The following is a 26,366-nucleotide window of genomic DNA, read 5'->3' as shown; positions in this document are numbered from 1 at the left end:
GTTTTTCTATGAAGGTGTCTATTTTAGTATCCATTTTATCCATCTTAGCAGTAAGTTGCTGGATTATAATTATCAGAGACTGAAGTTCTTTCTTGATGCTGGAGTCTTGAGAATTTGTCTTACTGGAACTCATTTCAGACTGATAAACTGACAGGAAAATTTCCAAAGTGATTTCTGACAGGAATATTGTTAAGATTTCCTTTCTTTTTTAGATATAGTTCAAGAACTATATAAAACAAACATATTTAGAAAGAAAATTACTTCAAAAATTAATTTTAAGTAATTAATTCCTGTCAGTGTAATGAAATTGGTGGAGCTGAAGAAATCTGCTGCTATCCTGTGTTCATCCTTGGCCACGCCCCCGTCATCCAGATATTCTGACTTCAGATTTCCTTTGTGCTTTGTGACCCTGGTGGTTCTCCACTTCAGCTCTCCTATTTTGGGGATTGTGAGCTTTTGATTACTTCGAGTGTGAAATAGGATTTTGCTATAATGTCTTGTGAAATGGGACTTTGGTCTAATGGCAAAAGTAAGCTCTTATTTGGATAAGTGAGAGGGACAAAATATTCATTGTGTTTTGAAACTAATTTCTCCTTTTTGTAGGGTAAAGGCTGAGTAATTACCAGACCATTTTTATATAATCTCAGTTTGTGAAATGGTAAATTTTGGAGCTATGTTAAGAAGTATAGATGTCTCCATGGTGGATAAACTAGGTCCCTTTTTATTGGAGATATCACTTGTTTTACAGTGAGTTATTCATGCTGTTTATCATTTCTGTGGCAATGTTCATTTAAAATATCAGATTTTCATTTGTCCATCTTAACTTCTGGATTCAGCATGCCCTACTTGGCATTCTCGCCATGTGTGTGATTTCAGTAAAAAAAACTACACAAGAACTTTAAGTCTTGTAGCAGCATTAAAATAATCAAGCCTCAAAAATATTGTTACTTGGATGAGATGACACATTGTAAATAGGCTTTTGTCTAGAATTTGTTTGGCATCATTTCTGCTCATGTGCAGACCATATGATATTTAAGCAGAGAAAAGGGCAGTGCATAGTACATACTAGGATTAGTGGAAGAATGGGAAATGTAACTGAAATTGCAAATAATGCATCTTACTTGCCATCTTTGTTCTTCTGCAGGCAATGGGCATTCTTCTGCTTCCACAGAACATCCCAGAAAGTCTAAAATATCTAACTAGCATGGTTGATGACATCTGGTTCTATGCAGGAGACAAATCAACAGATGTAAGTTGAAAATATGAGAGTGTTATAAATGCTACTTGAGATGCAAAATGTGTAGTGCTTTTTTGTACATAACTTCTAACCTTGTTGACCAGAATTGGAGGCCGTGATATTAGTGTGCTGTATTGCTGAGTAAAAATGTGTAGTTTCAGAAAATATTTGTATATGCACATAGGGTCTGCCTTTGTGTGCATATTTGTGTATAGTATATACATACAATGTGTATGTGTGACCCACACATACATATATAGACAATTTGAACAGTCATCCAAATCTGAGATAGTGACTGCAAGACTGCAAGTCCAAGTCATGATAGACTGTGATAGCAGTCCTTTGTTAGGCTTCTTTTCTCTTTGCATCAATTTACAGATTTCAGTCTGAGCCGAAATTGCCCTAAAATCAATTTTAACTTCTCTCAATTGGTATCACTCTCCTATGTGCCGATTCTACAGCCTTACTACAGCTTAGTAACTTCATCTTTGTGTACTTGAAGAGTATTCTTGGAAGAGAGATATCAGTATTTTTGTAGTCCTAGGCAAAGCTATGACTAAAACATCAGATGTTAGTATGTCAGGAAGTAATCAGGGGGGTGGGTTATAAAGGGCAGAAAATATTTTTCATTATGAAAAGGCTCAATAAACTGAATCAGGAATTGTTGTGGTTGGAATGGGACGCTGTCTGTACAGCTGGGATAAAACAAAACTGCATTACAGCTCACATGGAGGTGAGTGTACAGACTCTCTTGTTTTGAGGATGTAGATGACACCAAAATTCTACAAAGGATTCTTATGCATATAATGAAATGGGGGATCTAGTTTTGATGGAGAAGGGGGGATTTGCTTTTTTTTTTTTTATTTTAATCTTTTCTTATATTGCATTTTGCTTTAAGTTGTTTTGGGTCTTGGTTAGGGTCAGCTAAAAAAAAATTATTTTGTAGACAATGAATAACATTCAGCTGTTTAGTGGGAGGAGCTGAGAAATAGCATTCCTCATTTAGCTACATATACTTAGTGGCATCTTTATTTTGCCGTAGTGCTTGTTTGACTTGCTGTTCTATGCCTATTGCTGATCTCTGTCTGCATTTGATTTTTGCCACCCAACTGCCCTACTTCTTTTGCACTTTAAACTTTGGCTTTTGAGTTCCCCACCCCCACTATAAATCTGATTTTGGATAAGCCTTCCAGTCCCATCTCATCAGCTTATTCTACTGAACACAGAGATCAGTTGAGAAGGCTTGTCCCCCTTAGTCTCATACTTAATTATCTTCTTTTTCCTGCCTCCGCACTTACTAAAAAAATGCACTTTATACAGCTGCTTTTATTGCAGCATTTTGCTTCTTAGTGTTCAGTTGCTTTTAATCTGCTGTGTTTATTACTGCTTGTTAGTAGCCTGATTACATTGTAACTGTTATTCTAAGCCTCTTAGTTCTGATTTAAGCACTTGGGCTCCAAACTAGCTATCTTACATAAGGAAGGTTTGTGGTGTACTTTCCTGTGGCAGGAGAGGTAGCTTACCCCACTCTTAGATGGGAATTGCTGGTTGAAGGCTCATTGTGTGTGTTCTAAAAGTGTTTAAATGCTTGAGCTCCAAACCAGTTATTTTACATTAAGAAGGCTTATATTCTACACTGTTGTGGGAGGAAAGGATGCATCTACCTTTCTGAGCTGGGAATTGCTGTTGTAAGTCTTATTGTGCCTTTATTTGATTAATTAGAGGACTAGCTTGTTTAAAATTTTGAGTCTGTCTGCCTGGGGTGTTTGGCAACCACTCTACTTGAGAAGAAAAGTGTTGATGGTTTCTGCAAAACTCTAGAAAAACTAAAACTTGCATTACCATAGCCACTGTTTTGACACTTGTTTTTCACACTTTTTGTCATGGCTGCATTAACTGAATGTTTCTGTGTTGAATATCTGCATTTTATCTATTTTACAGCATTTAATTAGACATGCTGCCGTCCATGCAATAGCGCTTAGCAGTGCTCTGTATAGTCACCAATACCTCGTAGCGTAATTCCCCTTCTAACTCAGATATCTCAGTGTAATTTTTCCTTAAAATATCCTTACTGTCTAGACAGATTCTTTTTTAAACTAATAGAGCATTTAGTGTGCACATAGGTGAGTGTTGCTTATCAAGTTCCTTGTCTTATTGACCTATTCAACATTTAAATTTCCCTCACTCTTCCCTAGTAGATCAGTAGCCAGGGATATGCACTTCCTGACCCTCTCTGTGGCTAGTCTGGTTGAGATAGATATTTTGATGCATTGTAGCAATTGCCTCATGTACATTGACAAAGTTATTCTTAATAAAACAGAGATATAAAGTATGCAAGAGTTGCAAATACACTTTAATACTGGAGGGAAACTCGTACAACCAAAATTAATCCTGTAGAGGTTGTCAGTGACACTTGCACCACACCTACTGCACAAGGTGAAGACCCTACACATAAAACTACTTATATTAAGGCACTTAAGGTAACCTTCCTAAAATACTAAGGCCTTCTGCATAGCACAGTCAAAAAAAGGCCATCAGCCATCATGTAAACACTCCATTAAAACACTACCCACAACTACACATAGTAACATTGTCTCCAATGCCTCTGCTGCTAAGCCCTCAAGGCAAACCAGTGCACAGCCAAATTTCTAGGTCTTTGGGAATTCTGTAGTAAAGGACATCAGTGTACCCTTCACCAGACTGAGTAGAGAGAGTGTCATGGTTAGCTGCCTTTCTGGTGCTAGGATCTGTCAAATCATAGAGGCACTCTAGTCATTGAACCACAGGTACCACCATGTGGGTGTTAATGCCTCTGAGACTAGCATGGGCATTGTTGTCAAACTTAAGAGGTTAGGTAAATACCCATATGTCAACTGGTGGATAGCAAGCTGGCTCACATACAGGACCCAGGAAGTTAGAATTGGGAAGTCCACTTCAACAAAGAGGCCAGTCATAAGCAGAGTCCCTCTGCGATTGGTCCTGGGACAGCTTCTTTTTGGTATTTACTTCTGTGAAGGCAAGGCCAATGTCAGTGGTCTGTGTCTGACTAAATCTGCAGGTGATTGCAAATTAGGAGCTGTCATTGAATCACCCACACGAGACAAATGTTCCCCATGAAGGGCTGATACAGACAAACAGGTGTCAGAACCATGGACTAAAACTAAATGCAAAGAAATACATAGTAGTATCCTTCGGGAAGTCCTTCACCCTTGGTGACTTTCCTATTGACAACACACACCTAAGAGTTAACTCAGTAGGCAGGGACATGGGGGGAGACACAGACAGTAATCTAGTCTTTGACCATCACATGTCTACAGCAGTGAGGAAATCATTCTGTGTTGTGCAACTTGTAAACAAAGGTATGGCATCTAGGTCCAAGGAAGTAATTGTTCCACTGTATTCTTCATCAGACCTATCACTGAGTACAGTGCTCCCTTTGGTATGTACCTAACCAGGCATATCCAACAATTGGAATCTCCACAGAGGTTTCTCACTAAAAGAATACACGGCACAAGTAACATGTCCTGTGCGGACCCCCTCAAGGCCCTATCCCTTTACTCTGTCTCCTGCAGGCTGTTGAGGAGAAATCTGTGCCTGGCATACAAGGTATTGTCAGACCCCACTCTAGTGGTGCTTATTTGCAAAACAAACAGCACCAGAATTACATGTTCTAAAGACTTAAAACATTGTGATATAAATAGGATATGCTGGAGAGACGGGTATATATCCCAGAGACTACCCCTCTCTGGAATAGGCTCACCATCCATGTGAAGCAGAGTTCCACCATAACCTAGATAAAGTGTTACTTGGATGTTTGGGTAGGGAACAAGAAATTTAATCTCTGGTTTGGCACCTATGTCTCTCTGATGGACACAGGCAGCCTGTAAATGGTTAATCAACGTAAACCCTGCTTGTAAATGTTTCATCTCCCAATCCCCTGCTTACAGTTATCAAGGGTACCAGAGCTAGTCAGATTGGGGATGCATGGGTAGGCTTAAAAAGGCCCTTCTGGTCTCTGGCCTAATAATCACCTATCAGCTTGCTGATTATGTGCCTCGGGCAGGTGTGAGCCTAGCACTGAGCAGCATACCACCTTCTCCAAGGATGATGCCAAGTTGCCAACAGAAAATGATTTTAACTATTGGCTTAGCTTCTGGTGTCTGTCCAAGGAGATCGTGTTTGGACTGGGAGGACCTGGTTGACAGATCATTCTGCTTTGCCAGGGATGGTCTGCACTTTTCCCCTCTAGGCTTGTGGATATTGGCAATGCCAAACTGATATTCCTTTGTAGACAAAGTTGTCAGAAGGTTTATCTGAAGGTGGTACTGCTCAGTGCTAGAAGAAACTTCAGTCCTTGCAAGCCTTCCTCTCTCTTGCGACTGTAGACATCTGTGTAGTAATGGAAACATGGTTTAAAGTTGCAGAAACTACCCCAGCAATGCAAGGTGTTATAATGCCTTTCACATCTGGAACAGCTACTGCGAGGGAGGGAACTAAATGTGGAGAAGTCTGTCTGTTAAAACCAACCTCACATTCGGACTAGTTAGTGTATGACCCACTAGAACTCGTAGATTTGCAGCTTGCCATAAACAAGGTTCTCTTACCATGTTTTTGCAACCTGTAGGTCCCCCTCCATGTCCCAGGAAACCCATACTACCTATCTCAATGTACTAGTCTCACCATTCAAACCAGTATGTTCATGGGGGATCTGAACTACCCCCTATAGATTGGGAACCCTACACCACTTCTAATGCACAAACCTAGGGGTCCTAAACTTTTAATATCAACATCCTGGAACAGTTGGTCCATTCTCCTACCATGGATGCTAACATCCGTGACCTTGTACACACATGGAGGGGCCAATGTTCCTCACCCAATGTAATCTGGGGAATCCAGCAAAACCAAAACCCTTTAACTATTCCAAGGCTAAACTCTGTCTCTAGTAAGAGACCCCTTAACTAAATTCAAAGCACCACCCCAAATCAGTAAACACCATAGCATATGCTGAACTATTTACAAAATCTCTGTACAGCCATACTTACAGCAGTATAGTGAGCTGTGGCCACCCGCGTAAAGAATAATACAAACTCAAAAGACCAGCCACTTTGGTCAAATCTTAATATCAATCAGTTATACAACAAAAAAAATCTTGCCCAGGCGTAGGGGGAACAAAGCCATATCTAGTAGAAGCTCCCTGACCAATCTAAACAGGGAACTAAGAGGGTTATTTAATACTCCAGAGGCTAAATTTGAAGAAGAAAAGGTTTCTCAGGCAGGCAAAGGACAACCACAAAGCTTTCTACAGCTATGTCCATAACCTCAGAAGAAATACACAACAATATGCATATAACCCACATTGAACCGGAGGGCATTGCCAACCTTTTGGTTGACAGGTTCAGCTCCAATTTCAACACCCACTCCCCCTGATAGTCCAAAGGAAATAACACATACCACAATCCCCCCCTAACCATTACTAGGGAACCGGTCATCGGTGCACTTTCCAAGACCAAAAACAGTGCATCGATGGGGCCCTTATAACATCACATGATGGTTAATAAATCATGTGAAGCATGAGCTCTGTGGTCCACTTGAATCACTTTTCAACTGGAGCCTGTAGTCAGGCTTTGTACCCAAGGAATGGAAGAGGGCTACAATCATTCTCCTGCACAAAGGAGGTTCAACCACTGATCCGGTTAGCTTGCAGGCCCATACGTCTGACCAGCCTTGGGAAAGGCCATGAAAAGAATTGTCATGGACATAATAAATGAGGACATTGGTCACTTGCAAACATTGGACCCAGCACAATTCTGCTTTGTTAAAGAAAGGTCATGCCTATTAAATCTAGTGGACTATTTTTGAGAGGGTAACCAAAGCACTGGATGAAGGCAAGACTGTGCACACAGCTTACCTTGACCTAGCCAAGGCTTTTGATATAGTACCCCACTCAAGCATTGTAGATAAATGGGTTTACACCTAAATTAGTGAGTTTATCGTCCACTGAATAGCCAACTGGCTCACTGATAGGACTTGGGAGGTCAGAATAGGTGAGGCCACCTCCACCAAGAGTCCAGTCAGTACTGGAGTCCCCCAGGGCGCAGTACTGGACCCTCTCCTTTTTTTGGCATCTATTTCTCTGAAATGGAAGCAACTGCTGAAGGTTTATGGCTGACTAAGTCAGCAAATGATTGCAGGCTGGGGATTATCAGTTCCCCTGCAGACACTAGCATTTTTCAAGAAGGTGCAGCTATGATTAACAAATGGTATCAAAAAGTACAGTTTTGTACCTACCATAAATGTAGATGTTCGAAGATCCACATTGCTGCAGTCCTTACATATGGGTAATCCGCTGTCCTCGGTCGGCCCGAATACCAAAGTATTAGGCTGACGACGGTCATCAGAACTGACATCAGAGCGTCAGGGTATTAAAGCGCATGACCGACGTCATATCCTCAGTCTTTTCTTGCCCCAGATGTCAGAAGGCCCTAAAAGGAAAGGCCACAGCCAAAAACAGAATACTTCCCAAAAGGCATGTACAAATAACAGCTACCACCCAAACCATACAACCACTCCAAACTACAGAGGGGAAGGAGGGATTGGACTGCAGCAATGTGGATCTTGAACATCTACATTTATGGTAGGTACAAAACTGTACTATGTTCTTCATCTCACATTGCTGCAGTCCTTACATATGGGTAGAATCCCAAAGCAGAGGTAAAGGGAGGCTGGCAAAATCATAAAGCATTGGGAGCTGCCAAAATGCCCTGTAAGATTGCAGTGGCAAAACCAGCCCTAGATTTGGAATAAAGAGGAAGGTGGTAATGTTTAGAAAAAGTATGCACTGAACTCCAAGTAGCTGCTTCCAAAATATCTTTAGTAGCTACTCCCCTTAAAAAGCTGTAGAAGTGGCAGTAGCCCTAGTGGAGTGAGGTCTGATTCCAGCGAATCTCCTTACCATGATGAGAGTAACAAAAGCAATACAAAACCAATCCACTTAGAAATACTTTGCTTTGTAACAGGTTTCCCTGAGAGCCTAAAGCAAAAGAAACAAACAACTGCTGAGACTGTCTGAACCCTTTAGTCCTGCTCAAATAATAACGCAACTGCCTGTGAATATCCAAAGTGTGCAAAATTTTCTCCCCTTTATTTTGGGGATATGCATAAAAAGTAGGCAAATGAATTGATTGGTTCAAGGCCACATTTGAAACCACTTTAGGCATAAAAGTAGGATTAGTACGTAGAGATACCCTATCCTTATGAAAAATTAGGAAGGGTTCAACCGCCATAAGAGCCTGTAATTCAGAAACCCTTCTAGCAGACGTAATGGCCAACAAAAAAGCAGTCTTCCAAGACAAAAACTTTAACTCAGCAGTAGCTGCAGGTTCAAAAGGAGGTGTAAAGTAAGCTTTTCCAACACAAAATTGAGATCCCAGGCAGGAGTAGGAGCTCTACGTGGGGGTCTTATGTTCTTTGTTTAAGCAATTTCTTAGAGGGGCAAAGGATGAGAAAACAATGGAGGGTCACAGTCATAGTGAGCAGAAATGGCTGCAGCATGAACTTTTATAGAGGAGAAAGACAAACCCTTGTCTAATAATTCTGTAAGATATTGAAGAGAAACACTTAAATTAGGCCTGGAAACATCAAAGCTCTTTGATTTGCTCCAAATCAAAAATCTCCTCCATTTATCAGCATAAACTTTCCTTGTACTAGGCCTTCTGGCCTCCAAAATAACATTCAAAACTTGTTGTGGAAGCTGCGATCCTCCAGGTTCTAGAACCGAATGTTCCAGGCTGTTAGATGCAGGGACTGAATCCTGACATTGAGGAAATGATTGCCCTCCTGAGACAAAAGGTGCGGAATCGAAGGCAAAGGCCATGGAGGCTCCCGTACTAAACTCCTCAGCAGAGGGTACCAGTGCGTGCTGTCGAGGCCAATCTGGAGCTATTAGAATCATGGAGGGCTTGTCTTGTCTGACCTTCAAAAGTACCTTGGGGAGGAGAGGCAGAGGCGGAAAGGCATAAACGTGAAGATTGCTCCAACTGAATGATAGAGCATCCACTTTCCAAGCTGTGGGATGAAACAGTTTTGTGCAAAACTTTGGCAACTGGAAATTTAGTGGAGAAGCGAACAGATCTATGTCTGGAGTCCCCCAAATCACTGTCAATTCTCAAAACACCTGAGGATCCAATTTCCACTCGTGGGGATCCACTATTTGTCTGCTCAAAACATCTGCTAAGGAGTTCTGTGCTCCTGGTAGAAACCTTGCTTGAAGATTGAGGTGTAAACTGAGAGCAGTCTCCCACAAAATCATTGCTTGCCTGCAAAGTGGGTACGAATGGGTTCCCCCTTGCTTGTTGATGTACCACATGACAGTTGTGTTGTCTGTTAGAATCAACACCTGCCCTGGTTGAAGAAAATCCTTGAAAGCCATCAGTGCAAATTGGACTGCTAACATCTCCTTCAAGTTGATATGTAAATGTTGAAGTCTGGCAGGCCACGTGTCTTGAACCCATTTTCCATTGAGGTGTGCTCCCCAAGCCTTGTCCAAGGCATCTGTCGTTAAAATCTGACTCTCCTCTGGTCGGGTCACAGAGAGTCCCTTGTTTAGGTGACATTCCTGAGCCCACCACAAAAATTCCTTTTGAATGCAAGGTATTATTTGAATGACAGTGTCCAGATCTTGGCAGTGTTGTGTCCATACATTTTTGAGATACCATTGTAGCTTCCTCATATGCAGTTTGGCATTGGGAAGCACCAGAATACAAGATGCCATGAACCCCAAGGCTTGAAGGACTGTCCTTGCAGTCAGCCTGGACCGTAGAGACAATTGATGGAAGTAAAGTGAAAGGTTCTTTTGCTTGTCCGGGATCAAAAAGGCCATCTGGGAAGCTGTATTCAGTCTCACACCCAGAAAGCACATTTCCTGAGAGGGTACTAGACTGGACTTTGTTTCCTTCACAGAATACCCTAGGCACCTTAACACTGCCATCACATACTGTAGATGATGAAGAAGTTCACACTTGTCCTGAGCAAGAATCAGGCAATCGTCCAAATAAGGATAAATTTGTATTCCTCTTAACCTTAAGAAGGCTATCACTGGAGCCAGAACCTTTGTGAACACCCTGGGCGCAGTAGATAAGCCAAAGGGCAATGCAGAGAACTGATAATGTAAATTCCCAGCCCAAAAACGCAGGTATCTCCTGCAACTGGGCCTGATAGGAACATGAAGATAAGCCTCTTTGAGATCCAGAGTTACCATCCAGTGATCTTTGCCCAACAGAGGTAGAAGTTGTTGCAACGTCAACATTTTGAATTTTGGAATGTCCAGGTATGTGTTGAGGATAGATAAATCCAAAATTAGCCTCCAAGTGTTTCCTTTCTTTGGTACTAGAAACAGGCGAGAATAAAATCCTAGGCCCACTTCTGACAGAGGGACCTGCTGAATAGCCCCCATTTGAAGAAGTAAAGAAATCTGGTTGTGAGCCTCTACTCTTTGCTGAGGAGGAACGTCTGGCATGCCTTTGAAAGGAGGCAATGTATGGAAATAAAACTTGTAGCCTCGGTCTATAATGTCCAACACCCATTTGTCCTGGGTGATTAAAAGCCAGTTTTGCTTGAAGAGTGCCAACTTTCCTCCCAAGGGAGCTGCCAGACATGAAGAATCTGGCAGCTGAAGATGCAGGTCATTGGGCCTGTTTACGAAAGGACTGGCCCCTGCCCTCACCTGTAGACTGTGCAGGTGAACTCCACGTTCTAGGCCTGAAAGAACTCTGAGCTCTGCCCCTACCACGTCTAGATCTACCCCTAGACTGTAAATCAGAAGAAGGATAAGCCCATCCCTTAGTAGGCCAATTCCTGCTAAACTTAGGAGGCTGCACCTGCAAAAAATCTTTAACAGTCTGCATAGACTTAGCCTTGTCTTCCATTTTCTTCAAGACAGACTCCACAGGCGAACCAAACAAAACTTCAGACTGTAAAGGAGCATCCAAAATCCTAGTTTTAACATGCTCTGACAAATTCTGATCCTTAAGCCAGGCGTGCCTGAATAACTGAACCGGTGGCAGCCACCCTGGAAGAAGCCTGTAAAGCATCGAAACCACACTGCAAAGAATGCTTACCCACCTGTTCAGAGGCATGCACCAAATCCTGTAATTCTTTACACTCTATGCCCTCTGCCAAAGCATCCACTTTAGATTTTAGTTGAGTAAGGAGAAAATTCTGATACTTCAACATATGAAACTGGCAATTTAAAGCCCTCATTGCTAAAGTGGAAGAGGTATACACTTTCTTACCCCATCTATCCAAAGCTCTAGCATCTTTATCTATAGGCACTGGATTCTTTACAACAGAAGCCCTGACACCCTTAGGTCCCTGGCTAATAGTTTCTGGGTCAGCCCTAGGACTCTTATACAGATATTTATGCCTCAGGCACTCTGTAATACCTGTCTGGCTTAACTGGGCAGGAGGCAGAGTCTGGATTAAGGGAAGCCTCGAGAAAACATCTTGAACAACATCTAAAACAGGGGTATAGCCAAGGGCCTATGCTGTGGTAAAACAAAATTCCCTAAGCCTCTTTCGAGTCTGAGAAATCCTGACCTTCCCATTTAAAATGTTCCCTCATAGAATGCAGGGTTTCTGAAAAAGAAAAATCCTCTGGAGGAGAAGCAGAAGGGGTGGAATCCTCTGCGTCTGAATCAGAATAAGGAGGAAAATCTTGAATGTCTTCAGCCGAAGACTCTGAGTAATCTGAAGCCTGCTCCAAACTTTCCACCTCTGGCTCTACCCTAGGCCTCTTATCAGGAGGGGGCATAGAACCTCTGATTAAAGAAATTAAATCTTCTGCCATTTTAAGCATGTGCTTTTTAGGGACAGAGCCTGCAGAACTAGGACTGACACCCGTGGAAGGCAAACCAGGCCTGCCTTTGGAAGGAGCCTTAGAGACAGAAGGAGAAGGCCTAACCACCTTAGGCAAGGAAGGAAGAACAGCAACCTGAGAGGCCCCTTCAGCCTGACCTGGCTCCTGAGAGGCCACATCTTGCAAAATCAAAGCCTCCCCCTAACTGAAACCTCGGCTGGATCCACAGATTCCACCGTAGTTTCTAAAGATCCGGCGTCCGGAACGGACGACTCATCTTGTCTGGACTTTAAAGATTTGTCTTTGCGCTTCTTCCCGGTAGCGGGCGTCGGAGGATCCGACGGCATATTATAATTACACCGCTTACCGAAGACAAGCCTAGCGCAATCTAACCTACGTTTAATGGTGCGCTTATTAAACCTAGCACAAAAGCGACACCCGACCACGTCGTGCTCAGGTCCCAAACAAGGAATACAAAGAGAGTGGTAATCCCTATGCGGTATCTGTTTCCCACAAGAAATACAATTATTCACTTTTTCTGACATCCGAATTAACTGAGGCAAGAAAAACAAAAATATTCCCAACGGGTACTTAGCCCAACTTGGATTCGGTCTGAAACTCAGAATACGAAAATGTCAGAGCATGACGGCACTTGCAAACGCTGCTTCTGCATCGGACCATGCGGCAAAAAAGACTGAGGATATGACGTCGGTCATGCGCTTTAATACCCTGACGCTCTGATGTCAGTTCTGAGCGCCCATGACCGACGTCAGCCTAATACTTTGGTATTCGGGCCGACAGAGGACAGCGGATTACCCATATGTAAGGACTGCAGCAATGTGAGATGAAGAACATCCATGGTCTTAAACTTAGCGCTAAGAAATGCATAATTGTACCCATTGGGAAGTCAACCATTATCCTGACCAATTACCTTGTTGATAATACACCTCTAAGAGTCAACCCAGTGGCCAGGGATCTAGGTATGCATATAGACAGTAGCCTTAACTTTGACCACTACATGGCGACAGTGGTGAGGAAATCCCTTTAGTTAACATTTATAACTTACAAGTAAGGGTATGGCATCTAGGTCCAAAGAGGTAATAATCCTACTGTACCCCACCCTTATCAGACCAATTATAGAGTACAGTGCTTCCTTTGTTATGTAACTGACCAGGCATATGCAGCAAATAGTGACCTCAGAGGTTCCTTTAAAAAAGAACACAAGGTGTAACATACCTACCATATGCAGAGCACCTTAAGCCATTTTCCTCTACTCCATCTCCTAAAGATTGTTGAGGGATGACTTGTGCCTTACTGGGCATCTGCATATCCCACATTTAGAATCTCTTGCATGTTCTTAAGTCAAACAGTACCAGAATTACAATATCTAGAGACCTGAATTTTGCCTGTGACTTGCACATCTGTCTCTCCAGCATGTTCTGTTTATCCGAGAGCCTGCCCCTCCTGTGGAAGAGGCTTACATTGATGTGAAGCTGAGTTCATCTGTTACCCAATTTAAGTGCAGCCTAGACCATTGGATCGGGAATTGAAAATTTCACCAGGCCTGGCACCCATGCACCTTTATGGACTGAGGTAGCTTATAAGTGTATGGACTTCCATATCCTATTTGGATACAGGACATAATTATTCATCTGATGATGTCAATTTTCATTTATCCTTGATGTATGGGACTTGGTTCCAACTCTCAGAACCAGCTCGGCCATTCTAACAGCTAACGAGAACCAAAACCTCTCGAGCTAAGTCCCTACCCAGAATGCCCCTCTAGATTACTAAATTTCCTCAGATCTTGTTTGCCGCTCTTCTACAGAAGATGCGTCAGCCAAACCCTTTTTCAGCTAAGTGTAATTTCATTATGTATTGTTTGGAATTTACTTGAACCTTTTGTCTACATACCCAGTTAACTTTTCACCTTCCGTTTCACTACCTCTTCCTTTACACTTCAGTGTTCTTGTCTACCATTGATGGTAGTTTTTCCTGTTACATTGTAGTCAGGTTTTTCTTTTAGCGAGTGAGTGTACTGTTTACCTTCTCGTGGTATCTGTATTGCCATCATTGGTAGCTCTATCCCTTTTGCATCTACCTCTTGGTAGTTCTGGCCTACCATTGTTGGTAGTCCCCCCCCCCCCTTATTATTTTCTTCTTTCTAGTGTGTGTGCATAGGTAGTGAGAGTGTCTTCTGCCATTGATTACAACTGGCTTTAAACAATGTTGTGGTTGTGGAAGAACAATGCCTAATTCTGATGGGCATTCATCTTATGTTTTACTGCTTGGACCCAGTGTTTACAAGAGGATTGTGCTATTTGTCAAGCTTTTAGTCACTGGGCACTCATAGAAAGAAAGAACAAACTTATCTTCAAAAGGTCTGATTAAGACCTCTTTTGATGAGGCTTTGTCTAGTCAGCCTAGGACTTCAAAATTGAATACATCTTCACCTTCATCTTCCTCTTTCTCTAAGACCGAGCATGGAAAGAAGAGGAGTCTGTCAGTGCTGATATCACCCTCTGCCCCAGCACACAAGAGACCTAAATCTGCAGTCCCCACACATACTGCAGAACTGAAGTTAACTGCCAAAAAAATCTATGGAACCAACTTCGTCTGCACCAACTGTAGTGACCAGCTCTGCTCCACAGGTTTTAGTGCTGACTATTCATGTCACTTCCCCTTACTATGTATCTGTACCTTCTACAGTGCCGACTGTAATTTTGGAACTGGTTCCTTCCACAGTGCTATTAACAGCTTTGGAATCTGGATTCATTTTGGTTCCCAGGACTAACTATTCCCCCTCAATAGATCCTTTTGTGCGACACTTTCCAAGTCCCTTTTTAGAGAGGCCAGAATTCCCCTCTGCATTTTCTGTCCATTCCTGTAGTCGTCTGATGGAAGTCAACATCGTGAGGTTGGTGGATCAGCTCCTCGTGGCTGGGGGGGGTCTTTCAGACTATTCCCAGGTTTCACTCCCTTCTGTGGCTGGAACTTTCTCTCTAAGGACTCCACCAGACATTCCTCCTGTAACCTCCACTGGAGTATTGGAGACCATGACTTGATTTCCCCGGTACAAGCTGTTCCGGTGACGACAGCTCTCATGCCGTCAGCTGAAGTGCCTGCCCTGAGTTCCTATGCTCCTTGAGAGCAGGTGGACTCGGATCGTAGCTCTGCTGCCTCGTTAGTGGGCTCTTCCTCAGCTTTGGTCTCTATGGCAGTCTCCTCGGAGGGGGGTGGAACCATGGTTCCGAGGTTGTCCTGGGCTCCAATTACTCTTTGGGGGGCCTGCCTTCCATGTCATGTAGAGGGCCTTAGCCTCTGCAGGTTCATAGCTGGTTCTTTCCCAACTGGAACATTTTCCTGGAACTCCTTCTTGCCCAGAGTCTGACAACGAGGATCGAAGCTGCAGGACACCACTTTACAGGGCCTTACCTCTTCCAAGTCCTGCACAGAATTTCCCATTGAGGAGGTGCCCCAGATGAGGATGTGTAAGAGGAAACACCTAGATTTCTCCAAAGGAATCTGTCATGGAGGACACAGACATTTCTTGAAATATTAAAGTAGGAGGTGACTGGAAGCCCAAAGACGCTTCCTCAGAGGAGTCTGTGTACCTGCAAGCTTTTGGTGCTCACCCATCTACGTCTTGGTGACCCTCGCCTCTGACTATCTCATTAAGTTGATTGCACAGTGGGCATGGAAGGCCCCTGACTTTGTAGAACTAATCCCAAGGAGACAAGACAAGATCCTTTCAGTGCTAGAGGACCATCAGTTTTGGTCCAAGGGTTTAGCAGTAGATGCCATGGTGGTTGCGGCTGCCACTAAGAAGGAACTTGCAGAAGAGAGTTCCACTGTTCATCCCCCTAACCAACAGTCCAGGGCAATGGACAGGTTCAGGAATCAGGTGTACGCTTCCTCGACCTTTGCCTTACGGTCGTTTAACTTCATGGCACACTTCACCAGACTTCAGAAGGATCTGATCAAGGAGCTGTCAGATACCCTTGCAGGAGCTGTGTCTGAGGAGGTACAGGACAAAGTAGCCTCCACGCTTGGCATCCTGGAATCTATTTTTAACTCCTCCATGAGGCTCATTGCACATGCAGCCAAAGGGGCTACTAGGGTAGTGGGTTCTGGTGTAGCCATAAGGAGACATGCTTGGATGCTTTTGTGTGAATTTGCAGAGCCATTTAGGTCTTAGTTCGTCAACGCTCCATTTGACAGATCTTTCCTTTTTGGCCCCAAAGTCAAAGATACCTTGGCCAGATGTAAAAAGGATGGAATGATCCTGTCTGCCATGGGTTTACGTTCCTGTGCTCTCCAATGCTCCTATTCCAGGAACCATAGGAGCGAAAAAAATGTGGTTCAAGAAAACCAAACGGCCTTTCCAGGACACGCGTGGCAATGACTCCGCTCGGGGCAGCGGGGGGAGCTACAATGGGAAGACACTGACCTCATGGCAGAGGTGGCGCAGAAAATCGGGGTTCCCGAGATTTATTCTCAGGGAAACCCTAGCAGCACTCCTAAAGAGAGGCCCAATTGTTTACCTCTGGAGACAGTCGGGGGAAGACTATTCTTGCACTCACTAGCCTGGCAACAGATGACCACAGATACTTGGGTGCTAAGGATCATTGCCAAAGGATACAACAGTCCCTTCATTCTCACTCCGAAAACAGGAAGAAGACTCCCCAATGTTCCCACCCAATCAGAGGGATCAGGCAGCTCTGGAAATTCAAAAGCTGCTAGAAAGTCATCCAGGAAGTCCCACCAGACCAGATAGGATCTGGATTCTACTCCAGGATCTTTTTGGTGACAAAAAAGACAGGTGACTGGAGATCAATTTTGGATCTCAGCCTTTTGACCAAGTTTGTTCAGCAGACAAAATTCCGGATGCAGACAAAATTCTGAATGGTCATTGTTCAGTCTATTCTTCCCTTCTTAGGGAAAGACTATTGGATATTCTGTATAGACCTCCAGAATGCATATTACAACATAAGAATGGACAAGCACTCTAGGAGGTTCCTCCTTCTGGCTCGGAGCCAGTCAGTAGCAGTTCAGAGCTCTGGCCTTTGATCTCACCACGGCCCCCGGGTGTTCAAGTGTATGGCAGCAGTAGCAGCTCAGTTGAGACTGTACGAATTATGAGTGTTTATATATTTAGATAATTGGCTCGTTACCGCTCCCACCAGGCACCTACTAGAACAGACAAGGTTTTATTCTCCCTACTTGTGCTCGTCTAGGTATAATGGTGAATCATACCAAATCCCAACCAAGTCTAACTCGGCAGTTGGGAGTTTATAGGAGCCTGCCTGATTACAACCTCTTGCATAGCCTCCCTTCCTATTCACAGATTGCAGAAGATATGGTCGTTATTCTCTCAAACTGTGTACCTGCTGTATTAGTTCTACAAGTTCCAGGGATCCATGGCAGCGGCCACCACACTGCTTCCACTAGCAAGATTTAACATGAGATTTCTGCAGTGGCTTCTAGCCTTCCAGTGGTCCATCCTAACTCATCCCTTGACGCATCTCATACGGATCACCAGCCGCTGCAAAAAGGACTTATCCTGGTGGATGGAATCGGAAGAAATTGTTTTAGGCCGACTATTTTTCTCACCCCCAACCCGCGGCCATAGTGACCACGTATGGCTCCCAGATTGGGGGAGGGGGCATTATCACAGCAGAACAATCCAAGGCACTTGGTCCCCGATGGAGGCCAACCTACATATCAGTGTTCTGGAACTGAAGGCAGTGCTCTTTGCATTGCAAGCCTTCCAAGCTGCCCTCTGTGGAGGAACAATTGCAATTCAATCAGACATGTCCGTAGTCTGGTACATCAACAAACAGGGCAGAACCAAGTCTTACCCCCTGTGTCGGGAAGCTCTAAGTATGGTATTGGCGATCTCTTCCATCTGTTTTCTGATAGCAGCGCACATCTTGGGGAGCTCTAACATGATAGCAGACAAGCTGAGCAGATGCATCCTCCTGTCTCCCGAGTGGTCCGTCAATCCTAGAGTGGCAAAGGAGATTTTCAGTCGCTGGCGTCAGCCTTGCCACGAGCTGTTTGCATCACCCCTGATCAACAAGTGCAGCAGCTAGTTTGCCCTGTCCTCCCTCAAGGGGAGTCCCCAAGAGATGTTCTCCTTCACAGTTGGCCCTTGGGACTACTTTATGCCTCCCCCCCCCAACTAATACCTCACGTCTTGAAGAAAGCACAAGGTTGAAGAGCAAGGTCATTCTCATTGCTCCTGTCTGGCCTTGGCAAGTTTGGTTCTCCTTTCTTTGGCCTCACCTACTTCAATGTCCTCTGGACCCGGATCCAAACTATCTTATCCACAGGGACTTTGATTCAGGAGATCCACAGGGACTAGTTCCCCCCAGTCTGAAAAACCTCAAGCTTGTAGCTTGGTTACTTCAGTTCCATTGATTGCCAGGTAAAATAACTTATCCTCTCCAGTTCAAAAAATTTTGTTGGCTTCCCATAATCCCCCCCACTAGGAATCCCTACTGCAGTAAGTGGAAAACACTTTTTTTTTTTTTTGGCACATGATAATGGAATTGATCCCTTTTCGACACCAGTTGAAAAGGTTTTAGAATTTTTGGCTGTGCTTTTCAAGCAGGGAACTGCTACTTCTACCATCAAAGTTCAACTTGCTGCTATTTCTAACGTCCACGACTGCTTTGGAGAGCATTTGTTAATCTCAAATAGGCTGTGTAAAGTTTTTCTGAAACCCTCTCATCCCCTGGGAACTTACTGTGGTTCTACAGTCCTTGGTTCATTCTGTTTTTGAGCCAGTGGCTACATGTGACTTGAAGCTTCTTTCATGGAAGACCATTTTGATGCTAACCATTATGTCTGCCAAAAAATTTCAGAGATTTATGCTTCATCTTCAAAACCTCTATATTTGATTTTTCATAAGGACAGGGTGTTGCTAAGAACCAGCCCATCCTTTTTTCCAAACGTAGTATCCAAAACTAACAATTTGTTGATTTTTACCAGTCTTCTTCCCTAATTTTTCTAACAAGGGAGAATATTGTTTACACTTAATAGATGTTCACAGACAGTTGCATTTTTATCTCAGCAGAACTAAAGACTTTTGGAAGTAGGGCCAGTTATTTGTTTCTTTTTCAGGTCCACCCATAGGTAAACTAGTTTCAAAGATCATTTTATCTAAGTGGTTAAGGGAATTTATAAGCTTTATGTACAGTAAGAAAAACCTCCAAACAGCCCCAGTGAGAGCATAGCCACGTCTGCTGTTTTCCACTCAAAGGCTTCCATGGATGAAATATGTGCAGCAGCAACATGGGCTACTCCACATACTTTTATCACCCATTACAAAGTAGTTCTGGTCTCCAGAGGAAGTGTGTCCTTTGATTCTATGGTGCTCAGGAATATCCTTCCATATCCATATGTGAAGGATAAATGAAGATTGACAACATCAGATAAAGAAGTTATGTACCTACCATAATGTTCCATCTGTGTTGTCAATCTTCATTTGTCCTTGACACCCTGCCCTCCTCCTCCCTCTTTCAGACTCCTTGGAGAGACGGATTCTAGTCCTGGTTATATTATTTCATGTATATTACCCTGAACATAGCCTCTTCAACTGTTGTAGAACTACTTTTTCTTGTCTTCCTTTGTAGCTGCAAACTCGATCTGAGGTAATCTAGAGAGGGGCATTCTGAATAGGGACTTGGCTCGAGAGTTTTTGGTTCTTGTGAGCAGTTATAATGGGCGAGGTGGTTCAGAGGGTCAGAACAGAGTCCCATACGTCAAGGATAAATGAAGATCGGCCACACAGATGAAATGTTATAGTAATGTCTTTTTTTTTTTTTTTTTTTTTAGGAAAACTTGGCTAGGCTTAATAAAGCTCCCCCCCCGGGTCGTTGGCCTAATAGTTTCTATGAATCATACTAAAAGAGACTGGATTTTAGAAAATTTGACTTCAGTGAGTAAAACATTGTCACAGGAAATAGCAGAAGTAAGCAAAAACCATTGAAAACAAGATGGTGACACTTTAAAGCCAAGTAAAATAGTGTAAAGCACTATGTATTCACACGACGTATATTATGAAGAAAACTAGGAAGAAAACAAGAATTCGGAAAATAGACGGGTGGTGCAAGAGGAACAACAGTAATATCAGGGCTTGTTAAATAAGGGTGTGTGTGTGTGTGTGTGTGTGTGTGTGTGTGTGTGTGTGTGTGTGTGTGTGTGTGTGTGTGTGTGTGTGTGTGTGTGTGTCTAATTTAGACTAGCAAATGACTACATGGAAGACCTGCTGATGCATCTTCAGGATTGCATGGACTGTGCTATCCCAAATAAAACAAAGACTCCTTCCTCAAGCAAGAAGAAACTAGTCTGGTGGACCCCGGCTATAAGCAAACTTTACAATAAAAGGAGGAGACTTGTACAAAAAAAGGCCAAATCTCAAATAGAAAAATCATCCCTGATCAGCATTAGTAAGAAATTGAGGGCCCTAATTTTGAAAAGAAAGTTGCCAAGGATAACCATAAAGCCTTCTATGGCTACGTCAAAAACCTAAATGGCAACGCTCAGGTCTGTTCTGAACTGGAACAAAATACATTGACCCTTCTGACATTGCCAACATCTTGGCTGACAGGTTCAGTGCAAATCCCCCCCCCCCTCCACCACCACCTACAGGGCCTATTACCATTCTAGGGGATTGTGCAAGTCCAATTATTACCGAAACGTTGGGCTCTATCTAAAGCTAAAAACACTGCCTCCAAGGGACCAGATGGTGTCCCAGGCTGTGTCCTACGCGAGCTCCAAAAGGAATTAACCCCGCATCTTAATACCCTGTTCAGTCTCAGCCTCTCCACAGGATATGTGCCCATAGAATGGTGCACGGCAATGGTGGTCCCGCTACATAAGGGTGGGGCCACAACTGACCCTGGGAACTACCGACCAATAAGCCTGACCAGTCTGATCTGTAAGGCTATGGAGCGAATCATTATGGAGCTCATAAATGGAGAGTTTGGGAACCTCCAGTCGCTGGACCCCACACAGTTCGGCTTCATCAAAGGCAGATCATGCCTCCTGAACCTGGTGGATTTCTTTGAGACAGTTACTCAGGCTGTAGATAAGGGAAAGTAGGTACACACTGCTTACCTTGACCTTGCTAAAGCATTTGACACCATTCCCCATTCAGGTATTATTGATAAGCTCACCAGCCTGGGCATAAACCCTTATGTCACAAGATGGATCGCAAACTGGCTCTCAGACGGATCCCATAAAGTAAGAGTAGCGGGATCTATGCCCGAATCCAGACCAGTAACGAGTGGTGTGCGTCAGGGCTTTGTCCTGGGGCCCCTCCTGTTTGGCATATACTTCTCAGAAGTACAGGCAAGCACGGAAGGGCTGTGGCTGACTAAGTTTGCAGACAACTGCAAACTGGGTGCTATGATAGAGTCTCCGGCCAACATGGAGATCCTCCAGAAGGGCCTAAATGAGACTGATGCATGATGTCAAAGCCATGGTCTCAAGCTAAATGCAAACAAATGTGTAGTAATCCCCTTTGGAAAAAACAGAGTACCTGCAAACTACAACATAGGAGGTAATCCCCTGAAATCTGAAGAAGAAATAAGGGATCTAGGGACCCAAGTAGATAGTCAGCTTACCATGTTGCCAAAGTGGTTAGAAAATCCTTCTATGTGACCCATCTGATCACGAAAGGGTTTGCATCAAGATCTAAGGATGTAATGGTGCCCCTCTACTCTTCCCTCATCAGACCCATTATTGAGTACAATGCACCTGGCTAGACATCTCCAGCAGCTGGAGAGACCACAGAGGTACCTAACCAAGAGGATTACTGGCCTCAAACAGTTGCCCTATGCAGCACGATTGAAAAAGCTAAGACTGTTCTCTGTTGCATACCACTTTCTCAGAAGCGATCTCTGTCTAACGTACAGAGCCATGTCCAACCCAGAATTGTTGAACATGCTCCATCTTAGCAAAACCAAATCTACTCGAGCTACACGCTCTAGGGATATAAACCTCAACACAACACTGAATAGAACATGCTGGAGGGATAGATTCCCTTCGCAGAGACTTCCCTTACTATGGAACAGGGTCCCCATCTACATAAGACAGAGCCCTTCACTATCACTCTTCAAGAGAAACCTTGAAGAGTGGATGGGTAACAAAGTTCACACCGGGGATCACGCCAACAGCACTACTAGATAGCGGCCAAGGGTACTAGTTGCTAGTACAAGGGTCTAGGGAACTACTAAAGGGGCGGTAAATACCACACAACGTGGCTGGGCTAACGTATGCCTTCGGGCAGATAGCCCAGTACCAACCTATGATGTTTAAAAAAGGGAAAATACCATCATATGCATTCGACTACAGTAAAACTTCTGACATACCAACATCTCAGTCATGTAGGGATTGATCTGATGTCCCTTTCATCCTTCCTCACTATTGGGGTACAGATCCAACCCTCGGATCTGAGTCTGCCACATTTTTCAGACTTGGATCCTAGTCTTGAGCTCCTCACATATCCCACAATGCCCTACACACACTGTACCTTCCTCAGATCTCATTTGCTGCCTAGCTGGTATAAAGCGGATTCCTGGTTTCATGTGTGATCTTTCTCTGGGATTACAGTAAGTCAAAAGTTAATTTTCTTTCTTGCATCTTTACTGGTGTAATTTTCATAGCCTTCTCCTCCTCTATGACCAGTTTCGCACGTGTTAGGGACTGTTTTTCTCTTACCCTTCTTTTCTCCTACTTCTCCCAGAGCAGTTGGCAGTTCTGCCTTCCATTCACGGTTTCTCTGTTGCTGTATCATCTTTCTATTTTTGTGTAGTAACAGAGTTTTTTCTCTGTCTTCACAGATGTGGTTTGCTCTTTCTTGTCTGTAGGTGCCTGTTGTTGATCTTGCTTCCTTTTCAGTCATGTCTGAGAAGCCATCCGGGTTTAAGCGATGCTCGGAATGTGGGCATAAAATCCCCCATTCCAATCCACACAGTAAGTGTGTTTATTGCTTCGGTCCATACCACCTGCGATCGGATTGTGTTATTTGTGAGGGATTTAATCCCCGAGCCATCACTGATTGGAAGAATAAACTTATCTTAAAAGGACTGTTACCTGCTTCTTCATCCTCGTCAGGGGCTCAAACCCTCTCAGTGAGTCATTCTGGATTGTCAGAGCGGAGAAAATGTTCTCATAAAACCACAAGGGCTTCCTTGTAGCCTCAAGCAAAATCAGCAAAGTCCTAGGATCCAACAGCTTCTCCTGCCCTGTCAGATCCAACGGGTACCATTATTGTGACTGCCTTTTCTAGGCCATCTTCTTCTACCTCTGATCCAAAGGCCTCAGATCCCTGTCTTACGACTCAAACACCAGAGTTTTCCATCAGGGCAGTTTCCTCAAAGCTGCCTTCAAAGCTGTTACAAACTCTATCCAGACATTGCCATTCCAGACCTGCATTAGTTGCCTAGGTCCTCCAGGAGCCTGTCTGATGTTGATATGGACAGAATGATGCAGAGGTTCCACAAAGCTCAAATCCATATGGGGATGTTGTCAGCTTTGTCCCCAGTTGGATCCAGGAGTGTCCCTGCTTCTATAATTCGGTCGCCTTCTCTGACCTGACCAGCAGTTTTGGAGTCCCAGAATCCTAGGTACCAGAGTGAATTGGCATTGAATCTGAGGAACCTTCCTTGCTCTACTCTGATGGCTATCCTGACCAGCTCTGCTGCGACTTTGGCAGATCAGAGTGGGTCTCTGATCCGTGATGTCAACATCGTATTTGGGGCTGGGGTTCGGTTCTGACTTTCTTGGGCCCATCCCTTCATCTCAGTGGTTCAGCCGTTAACAGCTTGGGTCTCATTCTATGTGGAGACCACAGATCAGGAGTTGTTCCCGTCCATGCTTCCCCAACGGTTTTGTTTCTGAGGGAGATTGAGTTTTTCCAAGTACATCGGCTTTCCAGATTGTGGAAAGGGCTTTCTCTGTTCACAGAGAACCGATCTCTTTTACTTCTGATCCTCCTCTTTGTTCTTTCACTGGATCCGAGTGCTGAGCCCATTACCTCTGTCCAAGGTCAACCTGCCTCGAGGAGCCTCCAAGTCCCCCCCCCCCCCGAGGAAGCCTCCCTTTCTACTGATACCTCCCCTGAGCACCCCACAACCCCAATGGGGTCACTCAACTAAGACGCAGACTTTGAGGGAGAAGGATCACCATGAACACCATCAGATGATGTCTCCTTTGGAGACATCTTGGAGATTCTTAGGCAGAAAGGTGGCTGGTCGGCTCACCCTCCTCCTCCTCCTGAAGAGTCTTTGTTCTTGGAGGCTTTTGGGGCAAGCCTGTGTATGTCTTGGGTGACCCCTCTAATCCCCCCTCGGGTGAACTCATTGACTTGGTGACTGGCTACCTCCATGCCCGACGTAAAACTATCAAGCCAATCCCTAAACTCCCTGATAAATTTCTTGTTCCCCCAAAGACTGACTTCATTGGTCTAAAGGTGTCCCTATTGATGCCATTGTGGTGGCAGCAGCCACCACAAAGGAGCTAGCCAAACAGAGCTCCTCCGCCCATCCACCAAACAGAGGTTCTTGAGTGATGGACAGGTTTGGTAAGCGCATTTATGCCTCAGCTAAGTTTGTATTGAGATCTTTAAATTACCTGACACATTTACTTGATCACGGAGAGATGTGTTAAAGGAGCTATCCACCTCTCTTGCAGAGACCATGTTGGATGATGACTTCAAGAAAGTATTTCTACAATTGGCTACACTTGCTTCCATGGTGGACTCTTCCATGAGGTTCATCTCTCCATTTGGCGGAGGGCACCTCAAGGCCAGCTGGCTCAGGCATTCCAGTCAGAAGACATGCCTGGATGAGGCTTTGTGGAACCTTTCAAGGTGTCCTTTTTCAATGCCCCTTTAGAGTGCTCCTCCTTTTTGGTGACATCCATCAGAGACTCTTGCCCGCAGTGAGCAGGAAGGAAAGACCCTGTCTGCCATTGGGATCAGGTTTTCTATCCCTCAGCACACCTTTTCCAGGAAGCAGCTATGTGGTAAGAAGACTTGGTTTTGAAAGTCTCGAGGGTCTTTTCAGGATCAACACTGGGATTTTTCCTTAAGAGGCAGAGGAGGTAGTTTCAGTGGTAGATGCTGCTCCAGAGGCAGTGCGGGTCCGCAGAATCAGGGCTTTAGAGAACCTTTTTCTGACTAGCACCATTGGCGCTTCTGAAGTGCTGCTAGACTATCAGTCTCTGGAGGCAGTCGGGGGATATTGTTCCCTGCACCTAGATGCCTGGAACAATCTGACAAACCAGTACCTGGATGCCAAGCATAATATCTAGAGGTTATTATATTCCCTTTTCCCTTCCACATAAAGTGGAACAAAAGAAATTCCCTGACGTATCACCAAGTCAGAGGGAGTACGCAGTACTGGAGATTCAGAAATTGTTGCCAAAGAGTCATCCAAGAGGTCCCAACTGAACAGAGGATTCAGAAGTAATCGCACTTCTTTTTAGTGCCAAAACAGGGGACCCAAGATCCATTCTAGAGCTGAACAGTCAGTCATTATGTAAAGAAGTCAAAGATCAAGAGGGTTATGGTTCAGTCCAGTCTACAGTTGTTGCACAAGGATGGTTGGATGTGCTCAATAGACCTTCAGGATGCATACTATCACATCAAAATGGACAGATGCTCCAGAAGTCTCTTGCGCTTCAGGCTGGGAGCCAGTCATTACCAAGTCAGAGCTTTGTCCATTGGACTCACCACTGCCCCCAGGATGTTTACCAAATGCGTGGCAGTAGTGGCAGCTCACCTGGGATTCCATGTGTTTCCATATTTGGATAGCTTGCTTCTAATTGCCCCAACCCGGCATCAACTACTTCAGGCCAGGGACTTTCATCTCCCAGGGCATTACCATAAATCTTGCCAAATCAAACCTGTCCCCTGTTCAGAGGTTGGAATTCATCTGTGCCTTTCTTGATATAATGCACCAAATAGTTTGTCTCTTCACCGCATAACGGCCTTGAGAAACCAAGTTTGGGACGTAATTTCTTTACTGTCTCCGTTGGCGAGACTAATACTTCAATTTCTTGACTCTGTGTCAGCTGCCATAGTCTTAGTGCCTTTAGCAAGATTCTTTATGCGAGTTCTTCAGTGGGCATGGTCTGTTAAGTGGTCCATTCATTACCAGCAATTATCTGTTCCTATCAGGTTAACTCCGATTTGCAGACATCTTCAGTGGTGGATTCATTCAGATGGCCTGTTCTTGGGCAAGGCTGTTTCTTCTTCCCCAC

At 44.2% G+C, this 26,366-nt stretch overlaps 1 protein-coding gene across 1 annotated transcript in view; it reads left to right on the top strand.

Annotated features, from left to right (window-relative positions):
• The window catches only part of COQ9 (coenzyme Q9), a 399,687-nt gene that overhangs the window by 230,145 nt on the left and 143,176 nt on the right, over positions 1-26,366 (top strand). Inside the window, exon 6 of the mRNA XM_044081281.1 lies at positions 1,145-1,249. Within this exon, the coding sequence (XP_043937216.1) occupies positions 1,145-1,249 (105 nt within the window). The remainder of the gene's footprint in view (positions 1-1,144; positions 1,250-26,366) is intronic.

The sequence above is a fragment of the Protopterus annectens genome, chromosome 8.part0, assembly GCF_019279795.1.
Source record: "Protopterus annectens isolate FY-2018-M chromosome 8.part0, PAN1.0, whole genome shotgun sequence".
Classification (NCBI taxonomy): Eukaryota; Metazoa; Chordata; order Ceratodontiformes; family Protopteridae; genus Protopterus; species Protopterus annectens.
Note: the sequence above shows the minus strand (reverse complement) of the source record. Positions and strands in the feature narration are given on the sequence as shown.